Source organism: Podarcis muralis, chromosome 13, assembly GCF_964188315.1.
Source record: "Podarcis muralis chromosome 13, rPodMur119.hap1.1, whole genome shotgun sequence".
Classification (NCBI taxonomy): domain Eukaryota; kingdom Metazoa; phylum Chordata; class Lepidosauria; order Squamata; family Lacertidae; genus Podarcis; species Podarcis muralis.
The window spans coordinates 41,713,009-41,738,140 of NC_135667.1; the positions used below are offsets into that span (position 1 = coordinate 41,713,009).

General features: G+C 49.2%; 1 protein-coding gene and 2 non-coding genes across 4 annotated transcripts; 1 reads left to right on the plus strand and 2 right to left on the minus strand.

Annotated features, from left to right (window-relative positions):
• Positions 1-25,120, plus strand: GFAP (glial fibrillary acidic protein). 2 transcript variants are annotated; one of them, XM_077917465.1, is made up of 9 exons: positions 8-851; positions 7,472-7,532; positions 7,831-7,926; positions 9,532-9,693; positions 11,021-11,146; positions 13,516-13,736; positions 15,843-15,886; positions 18,719-18,804; positions 22,771-25,120. In XM_077917465.1, exons 1-9 carry the CDS (start codon positions 349-351, stop codon positions 22,810-22,812), a joined length of 1,341 nt encoding a protein of 446 aa, XP_077773591.1. In that variant the 5' UTR covers positions 8-348; the 3' UTR covers positions 22,813-25,120. The 2 variants fall into 2 exon arrangements, with proteins under 2 accessions (XP_077773592.1, XP_077773591.1); XM_077917466.1 differs by lacking the exon at positions 18,719-18,804 and having other exon boundaries at positions 1-851.
• TRNAM-CAU (transfer RNA methionine (anticodon CAU)) lies at positions 5,429-5,500 on the minus strand. The gene has a single exon. It is a non-coding gene; the product is annotated as a tRNA-Met (tRNA).
• On the minus strand, positions 5,543-5,661 carry LOC144325394 (5S ribosomal RNA). The gene has a single exon (XR_013390558.1). It is a non-coding gene; the product is annotated as a 5S ribosomal RNA (ribosomal RNA).
• Positions 25,121-25,132: the final 12 nt, after the last annotated feature.

Below are 25,132 nucleotides of genomic sequence, written 5' to 3' on the forward strand. Positions count from 1 at the left end.
CTTGCCGTGTGTTGTCATGTCACTGCTGTTGTAGGGAGATCGTGGCCATCATAGGTGGGCAAGGACTCTGACCTCGCAGCTCGTCCAAGAGCATTTGCTCTCTTCTCCCATCAAGAACGCTCAAAGCTTCTGCCCAATGGCTTTCTTTTGTTGCTTTGCCAGGGCACAGGGCACTTGGCATGGGAGATGTGAGATGTTAAGGCCTGGCGTGAACCCCATTCCCCCTCCCTCCTCCAGCCTTTCACACGCATATGCTCTGGCGATGGCTAACCCTCTTGTATAAAACCCCTTGCAGCACACAGAACAAAATCTGTCTGAGTTTGCAGAGCCTGGAGGAGAAGCCTGACCATGGAAGGGCAACGGCTGTCATCCTACGGAAGGCGTTTCGGCGCGCAGACTTCCTCCATCCACCACGCCTTGAGGTTCTCGCCAGGGCGCAGGTACCTGTCTTCAGGTGCTGGCACTCGGCTCTCCGTCACGAAGCTGAAGACCTCCAGCCTCAGCTTCCGTGCTGGCCCCAAGTTCTCCCCGGACAAGGTGGATTTTTCCCTGGCCGATGCCCTCAACACCGAATTCAAGGAGACCCGCACCAACGAGAAGGTGGAGATGATGGAGCTGAACGACCGCTTTGCCAGCTACATAGAGAAGGTCCGGTTCCTGGAGCAGCAGAACAAAGTCCTGGTGGCCGAGCTCAACCAAATCCGAGACAAGGAGCCCACCAAGTTGGCCGACATCTACCAGGAGGAGGTGAGGGAGCTCCGCCACCAGGTCGACCAGCTCACCAACTCCAAGGCCCGTCTGGAGATCGAGAGAGACAACCTGCTGGAGGACCTCAACAATCTCCGGCAAAAGTAAGGAAGCTCCAGAGTCTCTTTTCAAGTTTTGACAGGGCTGGGTGGGGTAAAAGGTAAAGGGACCCCTGACCATTAGGTCCAGTCGTGACCAACTCTGGGGTTGCGGTGCTCATCTCGCTTTACTGGCCGAGGGAGCCGGTGTACAGCTTCCGGGTCATGTGGCCAGCATGACTAAGCCGCTTCTGGCGAACCAGAACAGCGCACGGAAACGTCGTTTACCTTCCCGCTAGAATGGTACCTATTTATCTACTTGCACTTTGAGATGCTTTCGAACTGCTAGGTTGGCAGGAGCAGGGACCGAGCAACGGGAGCTCACCCCGTCACGGGGATTCGAACCGCCGACCTTCTGATCGGCAAGTCCTAGGCTCCGTGGTTTAACCCACAGCGCCAGGGCTGGGTGGGGAAGCACCTGCAAATAGGGAATGAGGCAAGGAAGCAATATACAGAGGCTTGGGGAATTGAGGATTTGGAGGAGATATCTGAGGGACATCCACGTCATGCATTTTAAAGACGTGGGAACGGGGAATTTATCCCTCACGGAGCTACAGTTCCCAGAACACTTTACGAATTCCAGTTCCCAGGATTCTTGGGGGGACGGCATGTCCTTTAAACGCATGGTGTGGGTGGGTCCTTTGTGAGTGGGCTTTGCACACTCAAGGTCTTACTAGCTGCCTTGTTTGGCTTTGGAATGGGATTTTTTTCCAGCAGGTCATATTGGCAAATGAGTGTTGGGAGGGGTACACTGGACTTCCTTTGTGGCACGTGGCTAGGCTTGGTTGCTTGACCCATCTGGAGCAGGGAGTGTCAGATTGTGCATCTGGGGTTCCCTGGGGTTCCTCAGATGATTATTAGTTTTCCATGAGAGATGAGTTTTGCTTGGTGACAGCTTGCGGTCTTCCCTTCCAAGCCAGAGCTGCAGGGGAGTGGCATATAATCCATAGCACATTCTCTATTAACAGAAAAAAATAATGAGGCCCAAGCATAGGAGCCAACGCCTAGGTGCCAAGGTCCCTTCATCTTCCCCCAGTAAAATATTTGGGGTGGCAGGGCCTTCCCAAAGTTGATGGGCATTGCCATTCAATTGGTGTGTGTGCTCTGCATCTTGTGATTGATTGTGTGGGGTGGGGCTCCTGGGGCCCCCAATATTTCATTCAAGTTGGCTCCCTTGGGCCCAAGAGGTCTGGCCAGTATACCACGTGAACGTGGAAAGTTTCCGTAAAGGCAGGAAGCCTGAAAAGTGCTAAACTGTTGTTATTTCTTCGATGGGCATTTGTTAGTGATCTGCCAGCTCTTTGATTGCGGACTACGTTTGCTTCCAGGGCTAGCCCTTTAGGTAAGGCAAACCCCTTGCCTCAGGCGGCAGACCAGGAGAGGCAACCTCTAACTACCTGCCAGTCCACTGCAAATTACCATAAGCCTGTCGGTTGTGTAGCATAGCCTCTAGGAGCACTCCGAAAGTAATCTCTGCCATGCCAGTAGTAAGTTGTGTGAAGCGCTAAACAGTATTTGCCACTGCCCCCTTTCCAGGGTTCTGGCGGATCAACTCCACCCCCATGCTTCCTCCATGAGATATTGTAAGGAAAGATGGCCACAGAGTAAGGTTGCCAGATTTTTTTCAAAGAATCCGGGGACACTTCCCCCCCCCCTTTTTTTTTTGAAAAGAGAAAAAAAAAGTTATTAAAAAAAAGTAGTAATATCTTGTCTTCTGTGGTCTCCTCTGGCGCGCAGCTTTCCTCTGGGCCCCAGCCTGCTCTCTTTGAGCACTAGCCACCATGGAGTAGGCTTGGGTCAGGCCTGGGCTCAGCCACATGTCTTGCCCTCCCAGTGCTCTCCTACCTCTCCTCCTTAGTGGTGGCACCAGCAGTGGCGCGGCAAGGTTGGGGCTCCCCTCTTTTTTCTCCTTCATCTTTCTCTCTATTCCTTCTCCTTCTCCTCTTCTCCTTCTCCCTGCATCGGCTCCAGGGCTTTCCTGGCCCCAGAGCGCCTCTGGGCAGTCAACTGGGTGACTGGGCACTCTCGCTCCTGGCTTGATTTGGGTCAGCGGTTCCCCCAGTTGACATGCCAGGCGTCCCCAGTTCCCCCTCAGCAGTGGCAGCAGCAGTCTTAGCAGCCCAGTGCCAACCCGGTAGCGCTGTTGGCCCTTGCTGGCTTCAGGAGCTGCTTGCTGCCGTGGTGTCCGCCATTTTACCTCGCTGGAAGTTCCCATATGACGTGACTTGTGCCATTGAACCAATCATGCAACATTCATTCCCTACTAATAAATCTACAACACTTAAAATATAAATCCGGGGACATTAAATAAAATCCGGGGACGGATTTTGTCCGGGGACAGATTTGTTAATCTGGGAACTGTCCCCAGGAAACGGGGATGTCTGGTAACCATACCACAGAGGGTCTGGAACGCCTGGAATGCCACTGCTAATGTAACGGCAAAAATGACCACAAACACAAATAATTTTTAAAATGACCTCGGCGGAGCAGTGCTGGCTGGTGCCCATTGAGGCTGGTAGGGCGGAAGGCAGGGAGCCCAACAGTAGGTGGTGCTAGAGAGCCAATGCCACGCAGAGGCAACTAATCCAAGTTTTCTCCCCCTCCTCTTCCCTGCGGAGTTCTGCAAGGGCAAAACTGAGATAGAGGAGGAGGAATCAGATATCCAGAGCCACCCTCTGGATTGGATGTAAACACAAAGGCAGGTGGTCTTCCAAGAATCAGGATGGAGGTTGATGGGGCAGTGCCCCATTTGCCATAATGGAGCAGCCTCCACAGTGGAGGAAGTGGGGGCAGCAACAGTGCCAGCTGCCTCTAACAGCGTAATGCTTTGTGCTAGCATCTGGTCCTGGGAGGGTGGTTCATCCCAACCTCTGTTGGCCATGGGATTGGATAGACCAGAGTCATAGAAAGGGAAGAGATCACCTACTAGTCCAACCCCCTGCTTAGTGGATGATTGACAACACAGCATCCCTGACTGATGCCTGTGCAACCTCCCCTTAAAACTGCAGCCCAGGAGAGCCCTTCCTAATCTCTTATTCTTTAGAGCAAGTGTAGAGACCTCCAGAAGTTGCTGAACTACATCATTCCTGGCCATGTTTGCTGGAGCTGATGGGGGTTGAACCTCAGCAACATTGGGAGGGGTTCCCACACCCAGTGCTTTTTTCCCCTGGAGGTACTCAAAGTTACCCAATACTGGCACCTCTTTTTTCTAGCAGAGAAGCACTGGTTAAATGTGTGGCACTTACTGTAGCAACTTCATAGCAAGGTTGCCAGCTTGGCTCTGCGACCGTGGGTGCCATGCAGCGTGCATGGCCCTGGCACTGAAATTTGTGGGTGCCCAGTCCCTTCATGGGGAATTTTGTGTGTGCTCAGGCACCCAATGCCCCAGGGAATTGGCATCTATGTTTCATGGTAAGTACTGTCACCTTTCCCCCCGGAAGAAAAGCACTGCCAACATCTGCTTTAGAAGACCTCCCTGAGACGAACAGTTAGCAATGTGAGAGAATCTGAATTTAGCAACCAGGTGACACAGATCCATCCATTTGGGTGGACAGTGAGACATGCGCCCACCAGCTTGATAAAATGCGATCCCTGGGAACTCTCATTCAAGGTTGAAAATTAGGAGTTTGCTGTGTGGCAGACAATTTTAAAAAGCAGGTGAGGCAGGAGTTGCAGGCCAGCTAGCCATTGGTCTGGTTGCCTGTGGTAAGAAATCAACTCTATACAGTGGTACCTCAGGTTACATATGCTTCAGGTTACATACACTTTAGGTTACAGACTCCGCTAACCCAGAAATAGTGCTTCAGGTTAAGAACTTTGCTTCAGGATAAGAACAGAAATTGAGCTCCGGCAGCGCGGCAGCAGCAGGAGGCCCCATTAGCTAAAGTGGTGCTTCAGGTTAAGAACAGTTTCAGGTTAAGTAAGGACCTCTGGAATGAATTAAGTACTTAACCCGAGGTACCACTGTACAATTAACAGGAAAGGTTTCCAAAAGTTGCATATTTTATTGCTTGAGGCCACAAGTGAGTAACACAAAGATGTGGGCCAATAAATTTGGTTATGGGTTAGTATAGCGTTTATGGACTTAACTGCAGGTGGAACATCTAATAGCTCCTGGGGAGATGGAGAGATGAATTCTTCCTTGCAGTATAGGAAGGATCAAGTAACATTACCTCTTGCTTAGCATCCAAGCTACGGACCTATGGCATAAAAAGGTAAAGGTAAAGGTACCCCTGCCCGTACAGGCCAGTCTTGACAGACTCTAGGGTTGTGCGCCCATCTCACTTAAGAGGCCAAGGGCCAGCGCTGTCCAGAGACACTTCCAGGTCACGTGGCCAGCGTGACAAAGCTGCATCTGGCGAGCCAGCGCAGCACACGGAAACACCGTTTACCTTCCCGCTAGTAAGTGGTCCCTATTTATCTACTTGCACCCGAGGGTGCTTTCAAACTGCTAGGTTGGCAGGCGCTGGGACCAAGCAACGGGAGCGCACCCCGCCGCGGGGATTTGAACCGCCGACCTTTCGATCGGCAAGCCCTAGGCGCTGAGGCTTTTACCCACAGCGCCACCCGCGTCCCCAAAATATTAGCAGAGGATGGTTTCGATCCATCGACCTCTGGGTTATGGGCCCAGCACGCTTCCGCTGCGCCACTCTGCTGCACGCGACACGGCGTGTATTGTCAGTATATAAGGAGGCAAAAGCCTACAGCACCCGGTATTCCCAGGCGGTCTCCCATCCAGGTACTAACCAGGCCTGACCCTGCTTAGCTTCCGAGATCAGACGAGATCGGGCGTGTTCAGGGTAGTATGGCCGTAGACCTATGGCATAGCCAGCCCCAAACCTTTTCCATCAATATCCTCTTTCCATTTAATAGCACTAAAGCACTCAGGTGCAGAGCTGGCAACCAGCCCTAGTTCCAATAACAGTGCAGCCCCAGGGTAGCCAACATGGAGACTTCTAGATTTTGTTGGACTCCAGCTACTATGTGTATTCCTAACAAGATCAGCAAATAAAACTGCCAATATCATAATACTGTTGTGCAAATCGATCATGTGGTTGTGTGTACAGTCCGGGTTGCCACGCCTTAAAAAGGAGATTGTAGATTTAACATAATTTGGAGACTGTCGATAGAGATAAGTTCTCCTCCGTTTCTCATGACACGAGATCCCACGGTCATCCGATGAACTGGCTGTTAGAAGATTCAGGAGGGGCTGAAGGAAATGTCTTTCCACGCAGTGGTGGTCACCAACTTGGAAGGTTTTAAATGGGGGTACAGACAAATTCATGGAGGATTAGGCTTTTAGCAGTTACTAGCGATGGCTACGCTTTGCCACCGCTGTCAGAGACAGTATGTGCCTCTGAATACCAGTTTCTGGGAATCGGAAATGGGGAGATGTCAGGGACTGGACTGAAGAGGAGGAGGAATGGTGGAGATCATCCACCCCCTTTTCCTGTAGCTGCCAGAGAAGAGAGAGGCAGTATTGAATTACAGAAGAACTATGAGGGAGATAACAGCTCAGAGACAATTGAACAGCAGAGTTATGAGCTGTTAGGAGAAGGAGGGGGCAGTTGACACGTCATCAGAGCTGTCATACCCATAGAGGCTAGGGGCGCCGGGGTGCCAAGTTCTGGAGGGTGCCAGGGAAGAGGCGGAGGCTGGACGTGGCGACTCCTGGCATCAGCTCGCCGCCCTCGCCCGCCTCCACCATGCCATGCCGAAGCAGCGCCACGCCCGGAGCCTCCACCTGCCATGGCCACAATGGCACGAAGCAGCCAGCTGAGCCGGGAGCCGCCGCGTCCAGCCTCTGCCTCTTCCCCTGCCTCTTCCCCACTGGAGGAGCTGCCCTCCAGCCGCTGCCCGCCTCCTCCAGCCCCACAAAGCTGGGTGCGTCGCTGGCAGCGCCATCCTCCCTAAAAAAGGTTGGCAACGCTGGGCGGGGGCGCCAGAGGGATCTTTGCACCATGGCGCCGGATATGCTTAAGATGGCCCTGCGTGTCATTAGACAGCATAGATGATCCACCGTCCCCTACAACGCGGCGTCCATTAAGAGTGCAAGAGCAATGGACGCAGAAACATTTGACCACCGGGGGCCACCGTAGGGCCAGATGCTGTTGCTAGAGAGGGAAGTTGGAGGGGCTCAGAGTGAACAACTCCATCATGGAAGAATGACTGAATTCTTTGTCTTCTACCATGATCACTAAATAAATAAAAGAGCTTTCTTGTTTCCTCCCTGCTTCTTGAAACCATCGGGAGGAGGGAGAGAATTCCTCAAGCCTGACAGGAGAGTGCTGTTACACTCCTGCTGGTTGGCTCCCCAAAGGCTGTTGGCCCCCATGAGAACAGAATGTTGGCCCTTTAATCTGATCCTGCAGGACTCTGTTCTTATGCTAATATTATCGCTGCTTTTGTTATTGTTATTTTGTTGTATTAACTGCCTGCAAAGCCTGACGGGTTTGAAAACTTGCAAATAAATGGCACAGAATTAGAAAAGGTCTGAGGGCCTTGTGGAGGCTTTGACCTTGACATATTTTTTCCCCCTTGGTTTCAGCCCCTTGCAGAAGGGAACCGATAATTCAGCATAGCTGCCTGATTTTCCCATCTCTCTCTCTCTCTCTCTCTCATTTAAGGTTACAGGACGAGATTAATCAGCGCCTTGAAGCTGAGAACAATTTGTCTTCCTACCGACAGGTGAGGTGGAAAAAATGACGAATAGCATCCTGGAACTATGGGCAGAGAATGCAAGATGGCCTTGTAGCTTGTAACTGATCTGAAGTAGTTTCCTCCTTGCAACATCATGTGCATGCATGTATGTGTCTTATGGAAGGGCTGTAGTTGGGCCATCTGTAGCACATGCCAGGGCAACCCTCTTTTACTTCATTTTTAAGAGAGAGAGAGAGCATGCAAGAGGTCCCGTTTTCCTCCCTATACATGACATTAAGGGCCAAAACAGATAAAATGTCCCTCATTCTCCCCTCTCATTTCTTAGGATGTTGATGATGCTGCGTTGGCCCGGATAGACCTGGAACGTAAAATTGAATCACTTCAAGAGGAGATCAACTTCCTAAAGAAGATCCACGAGGAGGTATGGAGTACAGGCCCAAGCTGAAGCTCCTCCATCTTGAAAGGCAGTTGGGGTAACAGGCCGGATTGAAGGCCCAGATCCACAGCGTGACTTGTGCTCTGTTTTCCCTTTAATGCCTGCCAAAAAAAACCCCAACCTGCCAGAGGGAGAGAGACATACTGAAAACTGGTTCTTCGGTCCCATTGCTGGGAAAGCCAACCGACTCTTCATCTGGCTCAGAGGCTCTGGGTTCTTAACTGCATTTTTGTGAGGCTCGTTTTCAATGGCGTTTCTCAATTTCGTTGTATGTTAACAGGACTGTATGGGCCATTCGGGTTGAAATGCAGCTTGCAAATTTTAACACCAAGCAAGCAAACAAACCTAGACCTTTGATCCTGGAGATGTTATATTTCCCATGTATTCCTAAAGGTGTCCAGGTTTCCTAATATGGCACATCTTCCCTCCACACACAAAGGAAGCAAAAATATGTCCACTGCATCTAAACAATGAGCAGGGAGTGTCCGGCACTGCTTAGGACTCTAAGAAGCCAGCAGAACCCTCGCTGACCATCAGTGCAGCCTTCAAAGGCTCACTCCACCATCTTGATTATTCAAAATGGCATCCAACAGTATTCTAACATAGACAAAATCCTGTTCCCTGATCTCAGGAACCATTGTGCCAAAGTTATTAAGCTGCAGTCTGCCATTTTGTTTCAAAATGGTGCCCAGTGGTATCCAAAGAGTTTAGCAGCTGACTTCCTTCTACCCCCCTCGGCAATGAATAGACCACACACTGATAAGTAATTTTAAAATTGCTTTACTTACAGTTTCTAGGTCTCAGTCATGCATTGTCTTATGCAGCAATAATAGATAACACAGACAACATATTCTTGAGTAGATATACAGAAAAGTAGCTTCAGACACATGTCTGAAGCTGGGAGCTATCATAAGGCACATCCTGTCTCCATGACTTGCATCCTGAAGAAGAGAGTGAGGAAAGGAAGAGAAGAAACACATCACCTCCAGAGCTTTCCCCACAAAAACCCACTCTTTAAAGCTGAATTGAAGCAAATGCCTATTCAGGGTTTCTGCAGATTACCATTTGCTTGGATTCAGCTTTAAAGAGCAGTTTTTCGCAGGCAAATCTCTGGGTCAAGGAAAAGGGCACTTGGACATGGAGCTCCGACCGTGCCTGGAAAGCACAGAGGAAATGTAAGTGTGGATAAGTCCTACAGTGGTGCCTCGCAAGACGAAATTAATCTGTTCCACGAGTCTCTTCGTCTTGCGGTTTTTTCGTCTTGCAAAGCACGGCTATTAGCGGCTTAGCGGCTATTAACGGCTTAGCGGCTTTAAGAAAAAGGAAACAAACTCGCAAGAACTCGCAAGACGTTTCGTCTTGCGAAGCAAGCCCATAGGGAAATTCGTCTTGCGGAACAACTCAAAAAACGGAAAACCCTTTCGTCTAGCGAGTTTTTCGTCTTGCGAGGCATTCGTCTTGCGGGGCACCACTGTACATTTGTGAATTTGCCCTGATCTGTTCCCCAAAGTCTTAATTGGTCCAGTTTTTTGGAAACCCTGCCCTGTGTATGAGGTTTCTGGATTCATGACTCTTCTGTCCCCTTCTCAGGAGCTTCGGGAACTGCAGGAGCAGCTGCAGCAGCAACAGGTCCACATCGAGATGGACATGGCCAAGCCGGACTTGACATCTGCCTTGCGCGAGATCCGCATCCAGTACGAGTCCATGGCCTCAAACAACATGCATGAGACTGAGGAATGGTACAAGTCTAAGGTATGGGACCAGGGTGGAGGCCAGCCCAAGGGAAAGTGAAAGACGGAGGATTCCCAGTCCAGCACAGCTTTGACTAGCATTCCAACTGAATGGGGCTGCCACTCAGATTGCCCATTCTAGACGAACAGGGCCTTGCACCATTGAGATGCTTTGGAAGGTGACCATTGAGATGCTTTGGAGGGATGTTGTAGATGAGACTTCTGATTGCATGCATGGCTAGTGACAGCTTTCAGAGCAGGAAGCACAGGATGCATGTGTCACTCTGGTCTTTTTCTTCACTATTCAGTATAAATCATGTGCATTTTTAAAATTTAATGACATTTCTAGCCCGTACCAGCAATGGTTGCTCCAAACACCTGTGATAACAGGTGCCTTTTCTCTGAGATACTTCCTGCTTTTAGTTCCCTTTGGGTGCTTCCATTTGGTGGAGAAACCATAGACTTCCTTATCGCATGAAAATTCGAGCACAACTGCCCTGTGAGGAAGGGAGGTGAAGGGTTTGAAGGTCACAGTGGTGATCAGGTGTAAGCTCTGGCGACACAACCTTTTCAACCAGGGGTTGATAACTGCCAGCTTGGGGGCCTAATCCAGCCCCTCTCAAAAAAACAAAAACAAAAAACCCTTCCCCTCAAGATCTTACTGATCTTGGCGGCGGTTCAGCGGCGGAGCAATCCGATTGGGCGCCTGGGGCAGCGTGTGCCCTGCGCCCAGGGGTGGGGCCAACAGCTTGTGGAGGTGGGGCCATCCATCCATGGGGGCGGGGCCAGCTGCCCTTTGGGCGGGGCAAGCCAGGGCAGGACGCTCCATGGGGCCTCCAAGAAGTTTGCCTGCCTCCTGCTACACAGACACCCTACTGCTGAGGGGGAGGCGGCGGGCGGACTGTCTGGGGCAGCACAGAGCCTGCAGGCACCCAAACCACCGCTTCGCTCCCAGGAGAGACGTGTGGCTCGGGCGAACTGCAGCCCTGAGTGAGTGCCACCCAGCATTTTGTCACCCCCCTCAGTGGTTACACCTGGGGTGGCCCACACCCACCTCACACCCCTTCCTCCACCCCTGAGTTCCAGCAATTCCGGCTGAAAAAAAGGCCCTGGATACAGTACTGGGGTGGGAATAGCGCACTTATGTGGACACAAACTTCCCTCTCCCTGGTCATGTGATTGATCATGGATGAGCAGGGGGGGGGGAATAACAGCGCGCCCACCCCCATAGCTGATCTGCCCAGATCAGCTGCGGAGAGAGGGTTGTACGAGGGTTGTGAGTGCCCAATGCGAGTGAATGTGTTGCTTGAGCCACGAAACAGAATGTTAATCGGACTTCTACCTGGTAGTTTGCAGACCTGACCGATGCAGCGGCACGAAACATTGAGGCCCTGCGTCTCGCCAAGCAAGAAGCCAACGAGTACCGCCGGCAGCTGCAGTCCCTCACCTGTGACCTGGAGTCCCTGAGGGGATCGGTAGGTGGAGTTGATGCGGAAATTTGGGGAACGGAGTTTCAGATTGGGGAAATGAGAAATGGAGAGAAACCAGAATTGACAGGTTCATCCGCCTCTGGTTCCCAGCTAAGCCCAATGGAGAGGGCCTCACCTCTCCCTCCGCCACAGTCAAATGGAATTGGCCAACAATGGAAGTAGTTCTAGGAGGCGAGGTGACAAATGGCAGCTGGTCCCAGCTGACCCAGTGTAGGAGGCCTGGCTCTCTCACCTCACTGTCTGATGCAACCAGTTGGAACGGATAACCTCTCCCTCCCCCCTCCCCTGCCCCACATGACTGACCCTGCCCACAGAAACCACTCCATGAAAATTCATCAGCATTTTGCTGCAAATTTCTCATAAGGTACACCTTTTTAGATGCGAATAGGATATTCCCCCCTAATACCTCCCTTTTTGCACAGCTATTCTCCCTAATATAATATTATTTTCATTCACATATGCATCTGTACACACACTCTGCTCATACATTATTTTTCCCTGTGTTACTTGGCTGGAGAACGGTGTTGCAAAATTCAGATAGTTTTGTTTTGTGTTTTTTTCCATTTCGATATGCATTTTGTTTTGAAAAATCACAAATTGGGTAAGTTTGCCTCTAAGTGCAAATTGAAATGTCTCCCCAATCCCTAACTGGGGCAAGCTGCTATTGGGTATTCCTCTTCCAGCATTGTCTCCTAGGTAGAAAGCGATTGTTCCACCTAGTCCTTATGTAATGCCATTATGCAATAATATGAAAGGGTTGGCTTGTTCCTGAGTGTGCCCCGTCTCCTCTTCCTTCCCTGTAGTAGTAGTAGTAATAATAATAATAATAATAATAATAATAATAATAATAATAATTTATTTATACCCCTCTGGCTGGGTTTCCCCAGCCACACTGGGAGGCTCCCAACAGAATAATAATAATAATAATAATAATAATAATAGCGATAAAACATCAAACATTAAAAAATTCCCTATACAGGGCTGCCTTCAGATGTCTTCTAAAAGTCACGTAGTTGTTTATTTCCTTGACATCTGATGGGAGGGCATTCAGCAGGGCAGGTGCCACTACCGAGAAGGCCCTCTGCCTGGTTCCCTGCAACCTCACTTCTCGCAGCGAGGGAACCGCCAGAAGGCCCTTGGAGCTGGACCTCAGTGTCTGGGCTGAACGATGGGGGTGGAGACGCTCCTTCAGGTATACTGGGCCGACGCCATTTAGGGCTTTAAAGGTCAGCACCAACACTTTGAATTGTGCTTGGAAACGTACTGGGAGCCAATGTAGGTCTTTCAGGACCGGTGTTATATGGTCTTGGCGGCCGCTCCCAGTCACCAGGTTAGCTGCCGCATTCTGTGTTAGTTGTAATTTCCGGGTCACCTTCAAAGGTAGCCCCACATAGAGCGCTGTTCCTCATTGCTTATGCCTTTTTGGCTTGTGAGCCATTATTGGTCAACTGCAAACTGCCTTGAGTGCTTTGGCAGAAAGGCAGGATCTGAATGTAGTTCATATGGGAAATGAGCGAAAGGTATATATTCCCAGAATGTATGTCACTTTCAGCCTCCAAGCTGAGTCCAACATGGATGTTGCTTGTGCTGGTCCCGGGGGGAAGGTTACTGTTACCGTAGTCAAAGTTCAGTCCTGAGTCACTAGCCTGGAAATAGTTCACAAGGTGCGAGGCGAGGTCCGAAGCAGGGAGCCGGGCGGGGACAGGAACACTCGAAGATCAGAAGCAGGAAGCCGGGCAGGGAACAGGAACGCTGGAAGGTCAGAAGCAGGAAGCCGGGCGGGGAACAGGAACACTGGAGGAACAGGACTGGATGCTGGCCGAAACAGCTCTTCAATGACGACGTTGCTCCCGCTGACTGGCCTTTATCTTCTCTGAGGCCAGGGGCGGTCCCGGCCCCCAGGAGCCCCGCCTCTCCTGGCCTTAAGGCGAGCACTCCTCCTGGGAGAAACCAGTTCCCTTCGCCTCTCTGCCCTAAGCCTCTGCAGTTCAGGAGAGGCTGAAGGGTTACTGGGCCCAGGGGGAGACTCACCTGTAGGCACTGAGTCCTCAACCACCTCTGGAGCCAGAATGGATTCACCTGGTGCCTGCTCCTGAGGATCCGGCACAGGTGCAGGCTCCTCAGAATCAAGGCCCTGCCCCAGTTCAGCCGGCCCTGGGGACTCCTGTGCAGGCTGGGATTCCTCCGATTCACTCTCTGAATCAGATTCCCAGGCCATCACATTGCTTATGGCACGGCCAATAACCTCCCCACATCAGCTGTGGGCTCAGGATGTCCCTTCCCCTTTGCAGGTTAGTAACAGACCACTTGTTTTGTTGCATTCGCTGCTGACGCTTCCCTTGTCCTCATTACAGAATGAATCTCTGGAGAGGCAGCTGAGGGAGATGGAAGACCGCTATGCCCTCGACACTGCCGCCTACCAGGACACAGTGATTCGGCTGGAGGAAGACACCCGCAGCCTCAAGGAGGAAATGGCTCGTCACCTCCAGGAATATCAGGACCTCCTCAATGTCAAGCTGGCTTTAGATATTGAGATTGCCACCTACCGCAAACTCTTGGAGGGGGAGGAAAGCAGGTAGTGCCCAGAAACTCCCATAGACATAGTGTTGTGACATAGTTTACATGGAATTGCTGGGGAGCCTGTCAGAGCCATACAAAGCACCTTAAAAGCCCTGCGTGTTAGGCTTGTTCTACATATATGCAGCCAAATGAGGGGGCTGAGTCTTGGTGGTGAAATGGACCCTACCACTTCAGACTACAGGTAGGGGGTCCCATTTTAAAGGTTAGCAGTGTGTTAAATACATACAACTCCCCACAAGTAGGGAATCAGCACAGTGGGAAAGTGGGCTGGGCTGTGAACACTTACAAATGGCAAGTCCCACCCATAATCTAAAGTGGTACAGTCATACCTCGGGTTGAATGTGCTTCAGGTTGAGCGCTTTCGGGTTGCGCTTTGCGGCAACCCGGAAGTAACAGAGTGTGTTGGTTCTGGGTTTCGCTGCTCGCGCATGCACAGACACTCAAAATAATGTCACACGCATGCACCGAAGCGGCAAAACATGACCCGCAGACGCGCCGTCGCGTCTTATGTTCCATTTAGGATGCGAATGGGGCTCCAGAACGGATCCCATTCGCATCCCGAGGTACCACTACATAGTCGACTCTTATTGTCTTAGGAGTCTTCCAGTTCATTCTGCTTTAAGGAGAGACCAGGCCTCCCTCTAAACGTGGATGGGACTCATAAGGGTAATTAAAAAAAAATGAGCCTCCAAGTCAGCTTGTTGATAGTCAGATGACGGAGTGAGCTCCCGTTGCTGTCCCAGCTTCTGCCAACCTAGCAGTTCGAAAGCACACCAGTGCAAGTAGATAAATAGGTACCGCTCTAGCGGGAAGGTAAATGGCATTTCCGTGCGCTCTGGTTTCTATCATGGTGTTCTGTTGTGCCAGAAGCAGTTTAGTCATGCTGGCCACATGACCCAGAAAGCTGTCTGTGGACAAATGCCGTCTCCCTCAGCCTGAAAGCAAGATGAGCGCCACAACCCCATAGTCGCCTTTGACTGGACTTAACTGTCCAGGGGTCCCTTTACCTTTTTACCTAGTCTGGCTTTAATATTGGAAATATTACCACGTACTGTTGCTTTGAACCTGATCTTCCAGGGCACCAAGCATTCCTTGATCTAATGTGTCACTGTGTAGGTGCTGTATCCAGGATCCACTGTGCTAAAACCTTCCAGTAGACCGGGGGATGACTCGTACCAAATAGCATTTGAATATGACCAAGTGATTCCTGTCAAACCTCTGTTTGGTGGTTGTCCTTAAGTCAGAAAAAATTGTTGTTCTTTTCCACCTCAAGGCATTTTGGACTACATTGGTACCTCGGGTTACATATGCTTCAGGTTACATACGCTTCAGGTTACAGACTCCGCTCACCCAAAAATAGTGCTTCAGGTTAAGAACTTTGCTTCAGGATGAGAACAGAAATCGTGCTCCAGCGGCGTGGCAGCAGCAGGAGGCCCCATTAGCTAAAGTGGTGCTTCAGGTTAAGAACAGTTTCAGATTATGTACAGACCTCTGGAACGAATTAAGTACTTAACCAGAGGTACCACTGTACTGCTCTCATCACCCATGACCATTGGCCAGGCTGGCTGTGGCTGATGAGAGTGGTAGTCCAAGACAAGCTGTGGAAGGGTGTTGTTTGCCATGTTACTTCTGCCGGATTGGCCATTTTGTGAGATATGTGCTTCTCACCTGAGCTCCTTTGGCTCTGCTGCTTACCCAGTACAAAACCTGGAATTAATTAATTAAAGATGCAAGGTTGGGGAAGGATTGAGAGAATTAGGACCGATCAGGGGCAGCTCATCCTGATTTGCCACCTGGCGAAACAGGAAAGTGGTGCCCTGCACTCGTCACCAAAGCCACCTTCATCTGAGTTGTGCGGCAGTGCCCGCAAAGCAGCAACAATGACGGCAGGTTCTGGTGAGATCTCTTGCAGGATCAAATGCAGCACATGAGATCTCTTCAGATTTTGGCAAGGTCTTGCGAGATCTCAGCGGCTACTGCTGCCTCCTCTTGCGGTTCCACTGCCTGAGGCTGCGACCTTAGCCTGCCTCCTCAGTGGGCTGGCCCTGGGACTGATTCGAAAACCCACTCTCTTTTCCTTTTCTTCCTTGTGTCTTTGCAGGATCACCATTCCAGTGCAGACCTTCTCCAACCTTCAGATCCGAGGTAAGGAACCCATTCTGTCATGAGGATTACTGTTGTCATGTGACCACACACAAATGAGGCAGCAACTGTAAGTGGGCTGTCCCGTGAATCCACTGGATGAAATAGCGGAAGAATGTTGCCTCAGGAGAGTGAGGAAAATTCTCAGGGATGATTCACCCCCTGGCCGGCACTTTCTTGATCTCCTACTCTCAGGCAGAAGATATAGAAGCATGACTAGTCGCACCAACAGGGGAAAGAACAGCTTCTATCCGTGGGCTGTTAGGCTGCTGAATGAAAAGATAACAACAGGGCAACTGACTTTCGGGTTTGGTGGGTGTGCGTCAGTAAACTAGGGGAATTAAGACTAAGAGAGCCGAGTGGGGGGTGCTCGTGTAATCTCACTGTATACAAGTTGTACAAGTGACAATAAAGTATTTCAATTTCAATTTCAATTATAGTGTGAACCACTGAGTGTGGCAGGCTGTGTGACAGCAGAGCAGGTGGGTCAGGTGGCGGCCGTGGCAGGTATGATAGTGGCAGCAGGGCAGGGCAGCACTTTCTGTCTTGAAACAAGCAGCGAAATGGGATGTTCTGCCGCTGCACCTAATCTATTCCGAAGGTAGAAAGACCAATACGTATTGGAAAACTTCTATTGTCTTCTGCTTTGCCACTGCCTTTCTTCACTGATACCACCATAATCATATTCGTGCCTTTCTGGATCAATGCTAAAGGCCTTCATTGTTCTATTTCTGGCCTCAAAGATGCCTTTTGGCAGGCTAGAAGCAGGATAAGGAAGGGGTTACAAGTGGGTCGCGCAAGATATGGGTTACGGGAGCTGCGAATATCAACAACAGGCACTCATTAGCAAGAGGAAGGAAAGGGGAGAGAGGCTGTATTCCAAGCCTCTGGCTCCTGTCTATTTGACTATTTGCCATATTTTTTGCTCTATAAGACTCACTTTTTCCCTCCTAAAAAGTAAGGGGAAATGTGTGTGCGTCTTATGGAGCGAATGCAGGCTGCGCAGCTATCCCAGAAGCCAGAACAGCAATAGGGATTGCTGCTTTCACTGCGCAGCGATCCCTCTTGCTGTTCTGGCTTCTGAGATTCAGAATATTTTTTTTCTTGTTTTCCTCCTCCAATAATTAGGTGCGGCTTGTGGTCTGGTGCATCTTATAGAGCGAAAAATACGGTATTTTTGAAAACCAGTGGTGCCATGTATGGGACAACTTGGGGGGCAAAAGAGCTGGGATCCCACCCAATGGAATGAGCAGGAGGGACCCCAAACTCAGTAGGATTCCCACGTTTTGAGTATAGCACTACACATTGCCATCTAAAAGCTCCCCACCCCTGTAAGAACGTGCAAGTTCAGAGTCTAAAATTATCCAACTGCACTGCAGAGAGAAGGCACTTTACCTCTCCTTTTTCAATACAGGAAGGGAGGGAGTGTAGGTTCCTAATCCTGGCACCCAATGAAATGCAAATATCTGTAAGGTGGGGCATGTGCAATCTAGGAGAGGCTTCAAAGAGGAGCTGAGCAGGAAAAGCAAACAGTTTCCCTACACACTGTGGTTTTTCGATGGGGTATTTACTGACGCCTCTTGTGTGCGCTGTAGGAGATATAGGCAGATGTAGCTGCTGCGTTGGGGACCCCTGGATTAAAACAGCTTCCTATATGCCAAAAAAGCTTCCTAAAACTGAAGTCGTCGGAAATTAATTGGGATCAAATGAAGTCGTTTCCTACACTCCTGTCCTCCTGAAATCCATCTCCCATCAGCAAGGCTTGTTTCAAGGCCACGGCTAATACTAGCTTCGAACCAGGAACTTCCCAGCTCACTTTTTGACTGATGTTCTGTGCATCAATACTTGTCTTGGGGAGCAAGTCCCGTTGGGTACAATAGTAAAGGTAAAGGACCCCTGGATGGTTAAGTCCAGTCTAAGGCGACTATGGGGTTGTGGCACTCAACTCGCTTTCAGGTCGAGGGAGCTGGTGTGTGTCCACAGACAGCTTTCCAGGTCATGTGGCCAGCATGGCTAAACCGCTTCTGGCGCAACGGGACACCGTGACGGAAACCAGAGAGCGTGGAAACACCTTTACCTTCCTGCCGCAGTGGTACCTATTTATCTACTTGCACAGGCATGCTTTCAAATTGCTAGGTTGGCAGAAGCTGGGACTGAGCAACGGGAGCTCACTCCGTTGCGGGGATTCAAACCGCCAACCTTCTGATCGACAAGCCCAAGAGGCTCAGTGGTTTAGACCACAGCGCCACCCGCGTCCCTGTTTACAATAGTACTTAACTCCAGTAAACATAACTAGGGGTGCGTTGTTAGACACACCAGTTCTCTTCTGTGCCAGCTGCTACTAGATTTCATTTCATTGCACACCTCTGTTCCACTTTGATTCTTCTTTGTGATCACTTTGGTTGTTCTTGCCATATGGGAGGCTGCTTGGAAAAACCTCTGAAAGGAAAACTCCTTAAAGAGGAATTTGTATGCGTGTTACTGAGATGTTTGTCGGTCAAGGTCAATGTGCTACAATTTAGGATCACTTAGATCTAGCGATGGCTCCCTACTACCTAGCAAGTTCTCCCCACCCCCCTTTCCTTGACTCTGGTTGCCCTTCACTGCAGCTGCACCAGAGTGCAGAAGGAGCTGAGTTTTAGTTCACTGTTCAATACCGTTCTCTCTCACACACATTCTTCCAGATCCTCAGCATTTTCTTCTGTTTATTTCCTTGTGGTCTCACGGGCCAGCTCAAAGTCTATCACAGATGAACTTGTGTGCCTTCTCCAGGTCACAATTCAGTAACTTACCACACTATGACAATGACCGGGCTGTTCTTTCCCTCCTCACCAGAGACCAGCCTGGACACAAAGTCCGTTTCTGAGGCCCACCTGAAGAGGAGTATTGTGGTCAAAACAGTGGAGACAAGAGATGGAGAGGTAGGCAAAAGCTACCCAGGCCTCTGGAGCCTTGGTTTTCTGATCACATGCTTGAAAGATCTAGCAATCCAACCCTTTCTTTCCAAACACCTGTAAAATCTATGGACATGCCTCTCCCACTCTTTTTATTTTTAATCCTCCAGGAAATAGATTCCTCAGTCTCCTTCATTATCATGCTCTGTCGCTGAACTGCTCATAGTTAGGAAATTCTTCCTAATATTCAAACCTTCTTCCTCTCTGTAGTTTTAATCTTGTCACTGGTGAGTGACTGTAGCCCTTTTAATTTTCCAATATCTCTTGGCTTATTGGGACTATATATACCAGCCGCCTTCCGCCTTTCCTGGTAGGATTTGTCTTCTAGAACCTCCACCTATCATCTTTCAATGATTCCCTCTGCATCCTATTTCAATTTATCAGCATTTTCTTTCTTTCATGTGCTACCCAGGGCCCCAAATGAGTGCTCCCCGGCACTGAGAAAAGCAGTGTTTATTATCTGTAACTTCTTACGTCTTGGGTCCGATGTTTCTGTTTGGAGACAACCAACCAGCAATGGTGTTGGGCATTTGAGGTGAAGCACCACATGACTGGCATCTGTTTGTTATCCATTGGAGACTACGCATTTCCCTCAGGCATGCTAACCAGTTGTCCTTGTGCACGAACCGGGGTTCCTTCTTCCTATGTGTAACACTTGATATTTCTTGTTGGCATTCATCCTCTTGGGTCTCTCTGCCAATGCCTCCGGTTTACGATGATGAGTGAGATTTATAACTTACAATCAGGCTTGTGGGCAATAGAAAATAACTTTTCTTCCTTCCAGAATTGGTGTCGAGATGGATGGCTGGAACATGAGTCAAAATGGATGGGAGAATGAATTCTCTAACATGGACACAGCAAGCTTTTCCAAGTCTGGGCTTTGGGGAATGGTTTGCCCAGCAGCATAGATCTATGCATCTTGATGGACTGTATTTCAGTTCCTGTTCTAGTGTCAGTAAAAACAATAGCAAATAAAGTATTTAAAAAGAAAAGAAAAGAGTGAGCAGGCACTAGGGAATAAGTAATTAAAGTTCTGATGCTATAGAGACAGTGTGTGCCAGATGGCAGAATAAAGGCCTGCTTTTCTGCCTTGCCTGCTAGTGCCTACAAAAAAAATTAGTCAGTGTTGGTCATCAGACAAAAGTTATACTGGAAGCATGAAGCTGTGCTCCCGACAAGACTTTATTCCCTCAGTGAGCACTGTTCAGCCTGAGATGCTACATAGCTCAGATCAAAGGTCTTGCAAGCTGACTTGAGGAAATACTTAGTCTGGTGTATTGAACAGAGCAGAATAACATACCTGGAAAGTATCGGGCCATAATTATAATTATAATTATTATTACTTATACCCCGCCCATCTGGCTGGGTTTCCCCAGCCACTCTCGGTGGCTCCCAACAGAATATTAATAATAATAAAGCAATAAAACATCAAACATTAAAACTTCCCTAAAAAGGGCTGCCTTCAGATGTCTTCTAAAAGTCAAATAGTTGTTTATTTCCATGACATCTGATGGGAGGGTGTTTCACAGGGCGGGCGCCACCACCGAGAAGGCCCTCTGCCTGGTTCCCTGCAACTTCACTTCTCGCAGTGAGGGAACTGCCAGAAGGCCCTCAGAGGAGGACCTCAGTGTCTGGGCTGAATGATGGGGGTGGAGACACTCCTTCAGGTATACTGGGCTGAGGCCATTTAGGGCTTTAAAGGTCAGCACCAACACTTTGGATTGTGCTCAGAAACGTACTGGGAGCCAGTGTAGGTCTTTGGTCTTATGTGGTGTTATGTGGTCTCGGCAGCCACTCCCAGTCACCAGTCTAGCTGCTGCATTCTGGATTAGTTGTAGTCTCCGGGTCACCTTCGAAGGTTGCCCCACGTAGAGCGCATTGCAGTAGTCTATAGCTTTCCACTGTGCACAGAAGACATGTGTGTGATGAGGTGTAAATAGTTATTTGGGATAATCCTGAATATTTACCTAGTTCTAAAGCGCTTCACATATTGTTTTGTTGTGAACCGCCCTGAGATCTATGAGTATGGGGAGTGGTACAAATTTAATAAATAAAATATAGCATCTTGTTATAATTCTCACAGTGGCCTTATAAAGGAAAGCCAGTACAGTGGTACCTTGGTTTACAAACTTAATCCATTCCGGAAGTCTGTTCTTAAACCAAAGCGTTCTTAAACCAAGGCGTGCTTTCCCATAGCAGCGGGGGACTCAATTTACAAATGGAACACACTCAACATGTTTTGCTTCCAAGGGAAAGTTCACAAACCAAAAAGCCTACTTCTGGGTTTGCAGCATTCTTAATCCAAGTTGTTCATAAACAAGGCTGTTCTTAAACCAAGGTACCACTGTACTATTATCCCCATAATGTGGGTGAGAGGCTGAGAGCAAGTGGCTTGGCTAACACCACTTAGTGAACAGGTTCGTGGCAGATTCAAAGTGGAGACTTCCTGTTTCGTTGCTTTGTCTCTTGTGGCCGATAGCTACACCAGCCCTTTTGCTCCTTACTATGCAGTTAAATAGCTGAACTGCTGCAAAGGCATGTACGTGCCTGAAATTTGAGCTAGGCCCTCATTGTTTCCTTCTTTCTTCTCCCGCCAGGATGGGGGCTTAAATCTCCTCTCCTCCGCTGGTACATTTTCCAGATCTGCCCTGCTGGTTTACTTCCATCCAGCAAAACAAACCATGACCTTTTAGGGTTAAATAGATATAGGTAAACCATAAAAAAGAAAGCTTGCTTTACATATCCTCCAACATTTATCCGATGAAAAGAGGGATGTTCTATTTAATATTATTATTATTACTATTATTATTAATACCCTGCCCATCTGACTGGGTTGTCTCAGCCACTCTGGACAGCTTCCAACATATATAAAAACATAATAAAACATTAAACATTTTTAAAAAACACTTCCCATACAGGGTTGTCTTCAGGTGTTTTCTAAATGTTGTAGAGTTACCATATTTTTCGCTCTATATAGGACACACTTTCCCCCCTCCAAAAATGAAGGGGAAATGTGTGTGCGTCCTATGGAACGAATGCAGGCTTTCGCTGAAGCCTGGAGAGCGAGAGGGGTCGGTGCGCACCGACCCCTCTCGCTCTCCAGGCTTCAGGAAGCTATTCTCAAGCCTTCGGAGCCCGGCGGGAGTTCCCGCCGGGCTCCGAAGGCTTGCGGATAGCAGCCTGCAGCCCAAAGCCCGGGGAGCACAGCGCTGCGCTCCCCGGGCTTCGGGCAGCTATCCGCAGCGCTTGCTGCTGCTCCCAGACCTGTTCTGGGGGCTGGGGTCGGGGGAAGCTCGGGCTTCCCCCGCCCCAGCCCCACAGCTAAAAACAAAGCTGCGCACAGCCTCTCCTGGCTGGAGAGGTTGTGCGTGGCTAAAGAGGAAGCCAAGACAGCCAGCGGGATGGATGGAATAAAAAAAAAAATTCTTTATTTCCCCCCCAAAAAACTAGGTGCGCCCTATGGTCCAGTGCGCCCTATAGAGCGAAAAATACGGTACTTAGCTCCTTGGTTCGGTGGGTCGCATAACTCCATAACTTCCAACATTTCACCAATGCAAATAGGGATGTCCTAAGGAAAAGTGGGACATTCCAGGATCAAATCAGAAACTGGGACAGCTATCAAGCCAGGGCTGTATCTGGAAAATAGGGACACTTGGAGGGGCTGTGCTTAAATTTTCAATTAAATGTCACCAGCATTGGCAATATTCTTGTGCATCAACCATCAAGTTACTAGTTCTGTGCTGCCATAGACCCTGCTTTGATTTTGATTTTTAGGGGGCAGGTGGGAGTAAACAATGGGAACCTGAAGCATTTAGAAGGAGCATACAAAGTCTCAAAATGAATAGGAGCTGTTTTGTGGCCGCTGAAAGCTAGGTTGCGACCCAAGCAGGGCGAATAACTTCCCTCCCGTTCTTCTCCCCACTCTGCCTGCAGGTGATCAAGGAGTCAACCCAGGAGCACAAGGAAGTGGTGTGAAGCCAGCGGCCGCGAAGTAAAAGCCACGCTAGCGAAGGGAGGGAGGAGACGCCTGTAGCTGTAGGACGCTAGGAGAAGCTTGGCTCCCTTTCTGACGCTTCAGGGCTACGGCCCCAAAACAGCTCCGCACGCCGAATATGCCGCTGCTACGAGGGGTGGGAAACATTTGCAAATTTAACTATTGCTGGGAAAGTATACCCGGCTGCTGCCTCTTGGGCCTCAGTTGCCTGGTGCTTCAGGTGGGGTTTGGGGCCCACCCGCTTTCTCGCAACTTGTATGCTTCCCTCACTGTGTCCGAATGAGGCACCGTGTTTAGACTGGGCTGTAGCTCTCCTAGATGTTATCCGCCTTGGGCTTAACAGCAAAACCTGCTGCTTCTCAATAAACCTACTAATGAATAGGATCCGTGTTTACTGTTGATGCTGAGAGAGGTGTGTGTGAGAGAGAGGCCTAGAAGGGAGGTATTTCGAGGGGAACAATGGTAGGAAGTTAGCTTGTCTCCCCAGAAGTATAACACATGTCTTTAAGAAACTGAAATATACTCGGAGTCGAGAGTGGATTTCATGCTCTTTATTCAGCTCATAGTGGTGAGGAGGAATGGAAGTTCCCCTAGAATGTCTGCTTTATATACATTATTTACACAATGGGCCCCATGTGATTGGCTAATTCCGGGATTCTCCTGTAGGCCAATCAGGTCGCAGATTCACTTCCACCTGGAGCTGGATTGGGTGGCTCCTGTGGACCAGTCAGACTGCTGTGTTCTGGAGCCTATTGTTCTGGGACCAATCAGGCTGCTGCATTTTGGATCCTAGTCAACTCAGTACATAACAGAAAGGCATGTGACAAGATAGCAATTCATCTTGCAAATTATCCCCAGATAGTGAAAACAGACTCTTCTGAATGTTTAGCTGTGACGCAAAGCTGTTAAAGATGTCTTGCTGAGGGGGAAATTGAGAGCTTCCCTCCCAGTGCTAAAAAACACTGTGGGATAGAGTGGGGAGTTATCAGGACCACATCAGGAGAGGGGTCTTTGCCGTTCTTCCCATATGACAGCTATTTAAAACCTTAAAGCTGTCCCTGTCAGCTAGTTTGCTCCTGCATTGAATGAGTTTTCTTCATGTATGAAGTTTTCCCCCCTGCTAGATTTGGAGTTGAAAAGGAATACTAGTCAAAGTTGGCTAGTGACTGCAGTTTCCACCCCACCCGTGGGCCTCCACCACAATCTCTTCTCATGGTCTAATCTGCGGCAAGGTTGGTGGCCCAAGGTGTGCTTCCTGGCCAAGTGGGATTTGAATTTGGGTCTCTCCAGTACTAGTTCAATGCTAAACCCCTACAGTAGCCTTTGGGCACCTTCTAAATCGATGCAACCTGTGTTTTACATATAGCCAAGTACATGTGTTGGAGCTTCTCACAGTCCCAGACCCCTCAGAACTTAGGGCAACTGCCTCCTTTTCCGTCCTCCTGTCAGACTATAAAAGCCTTAAGAACCTTGTCAACAAATACACACTTCCTTTATCTTCTTCCTTCAAGAGGCAGCCTCTGCCTTTTGGGGGTTTCCCCTCTGCCTTCTTTCCATAACTCCCTCTGAGGTTTATAAGCCATCAGGAAGAGTCTGGAATTTCGCAGCCTCTTATCAGCCATAGGTTACCCACTAGCAACGCATCCAGGGCAATTACTAGCCAAGTAATAGAGGAGAAATGGGATTCAGAAATGATTTAAAAGGGGAACTTGCCAAAATCACACTTTTCAGAACACTTTGCAAACGGAAACATGGCCATCCTTTCCCATTCCCCAGCCGAATAATGTGTACAGATATGCACATACCGGGGTGAAAAGTGTGTAAAAGGGCATAGGTAAGTGAAAAGATCGTGCAAAATGCATATTAGGGGAAATTTATTTGCAAAAATGTGTACATTAGGAAGACTATGCACTAAAACCCTGATGATAATGATGATTATAATCACATTATTGTTAATTATTAATTATTACTATTATTATTATCACAAACAGATGTGTAACTGTGGGGAACTGGAAAAATGAGAAATGAAGAGACACAAAAAATGTCAGGTTCACTCAGCCCTGCTAGTTGAGCTCCTTGTGAGCAAGCAGCTGGTCTCTACACCCCCACACCCCTTGACCCAAGTAAATAGGTGAGGCCGGTGTATTATTGTGAGGGCTACTAGCCATTTAAGCAATCTGCAGAAAATAGTGTCTCAATAACCTATAGAGGGATGCCGTGCCATGGAAAATTTTGAAGACTGATGTGAATGATACTGAAGGACGGAGGTGTGGCAGAAAAGAGAGAGAGAGAGAGAGAGAG

What these genes read in the sequence shown, in the direction of transcription:
- GFAP (XM_077917465.1), top strand. Translation starts at nt 349, where the DNA reads ATGGAAGGGCAACGGCTGTCATCCTACGGAAGGCGTTTCGGCGCGCAG. An exon ending in CTCAACAATCTCCGGCAAAA is followed by an intron (nt 852 to 7,471) that starts GTAAGGAAGCTC and finishes CTCTCATTTAAG; the next exon opens with GTTACAGGACGAGATTAATC. An exon ending in AGGAATGGTACAAGTCTAAG is followed by an intron (nt 9,694 to 11,020) that starts GTATGGGACCAG and finishes TCTACCTGGTAG; the next exon opens with TTTGCAGACCTGACCGATGC.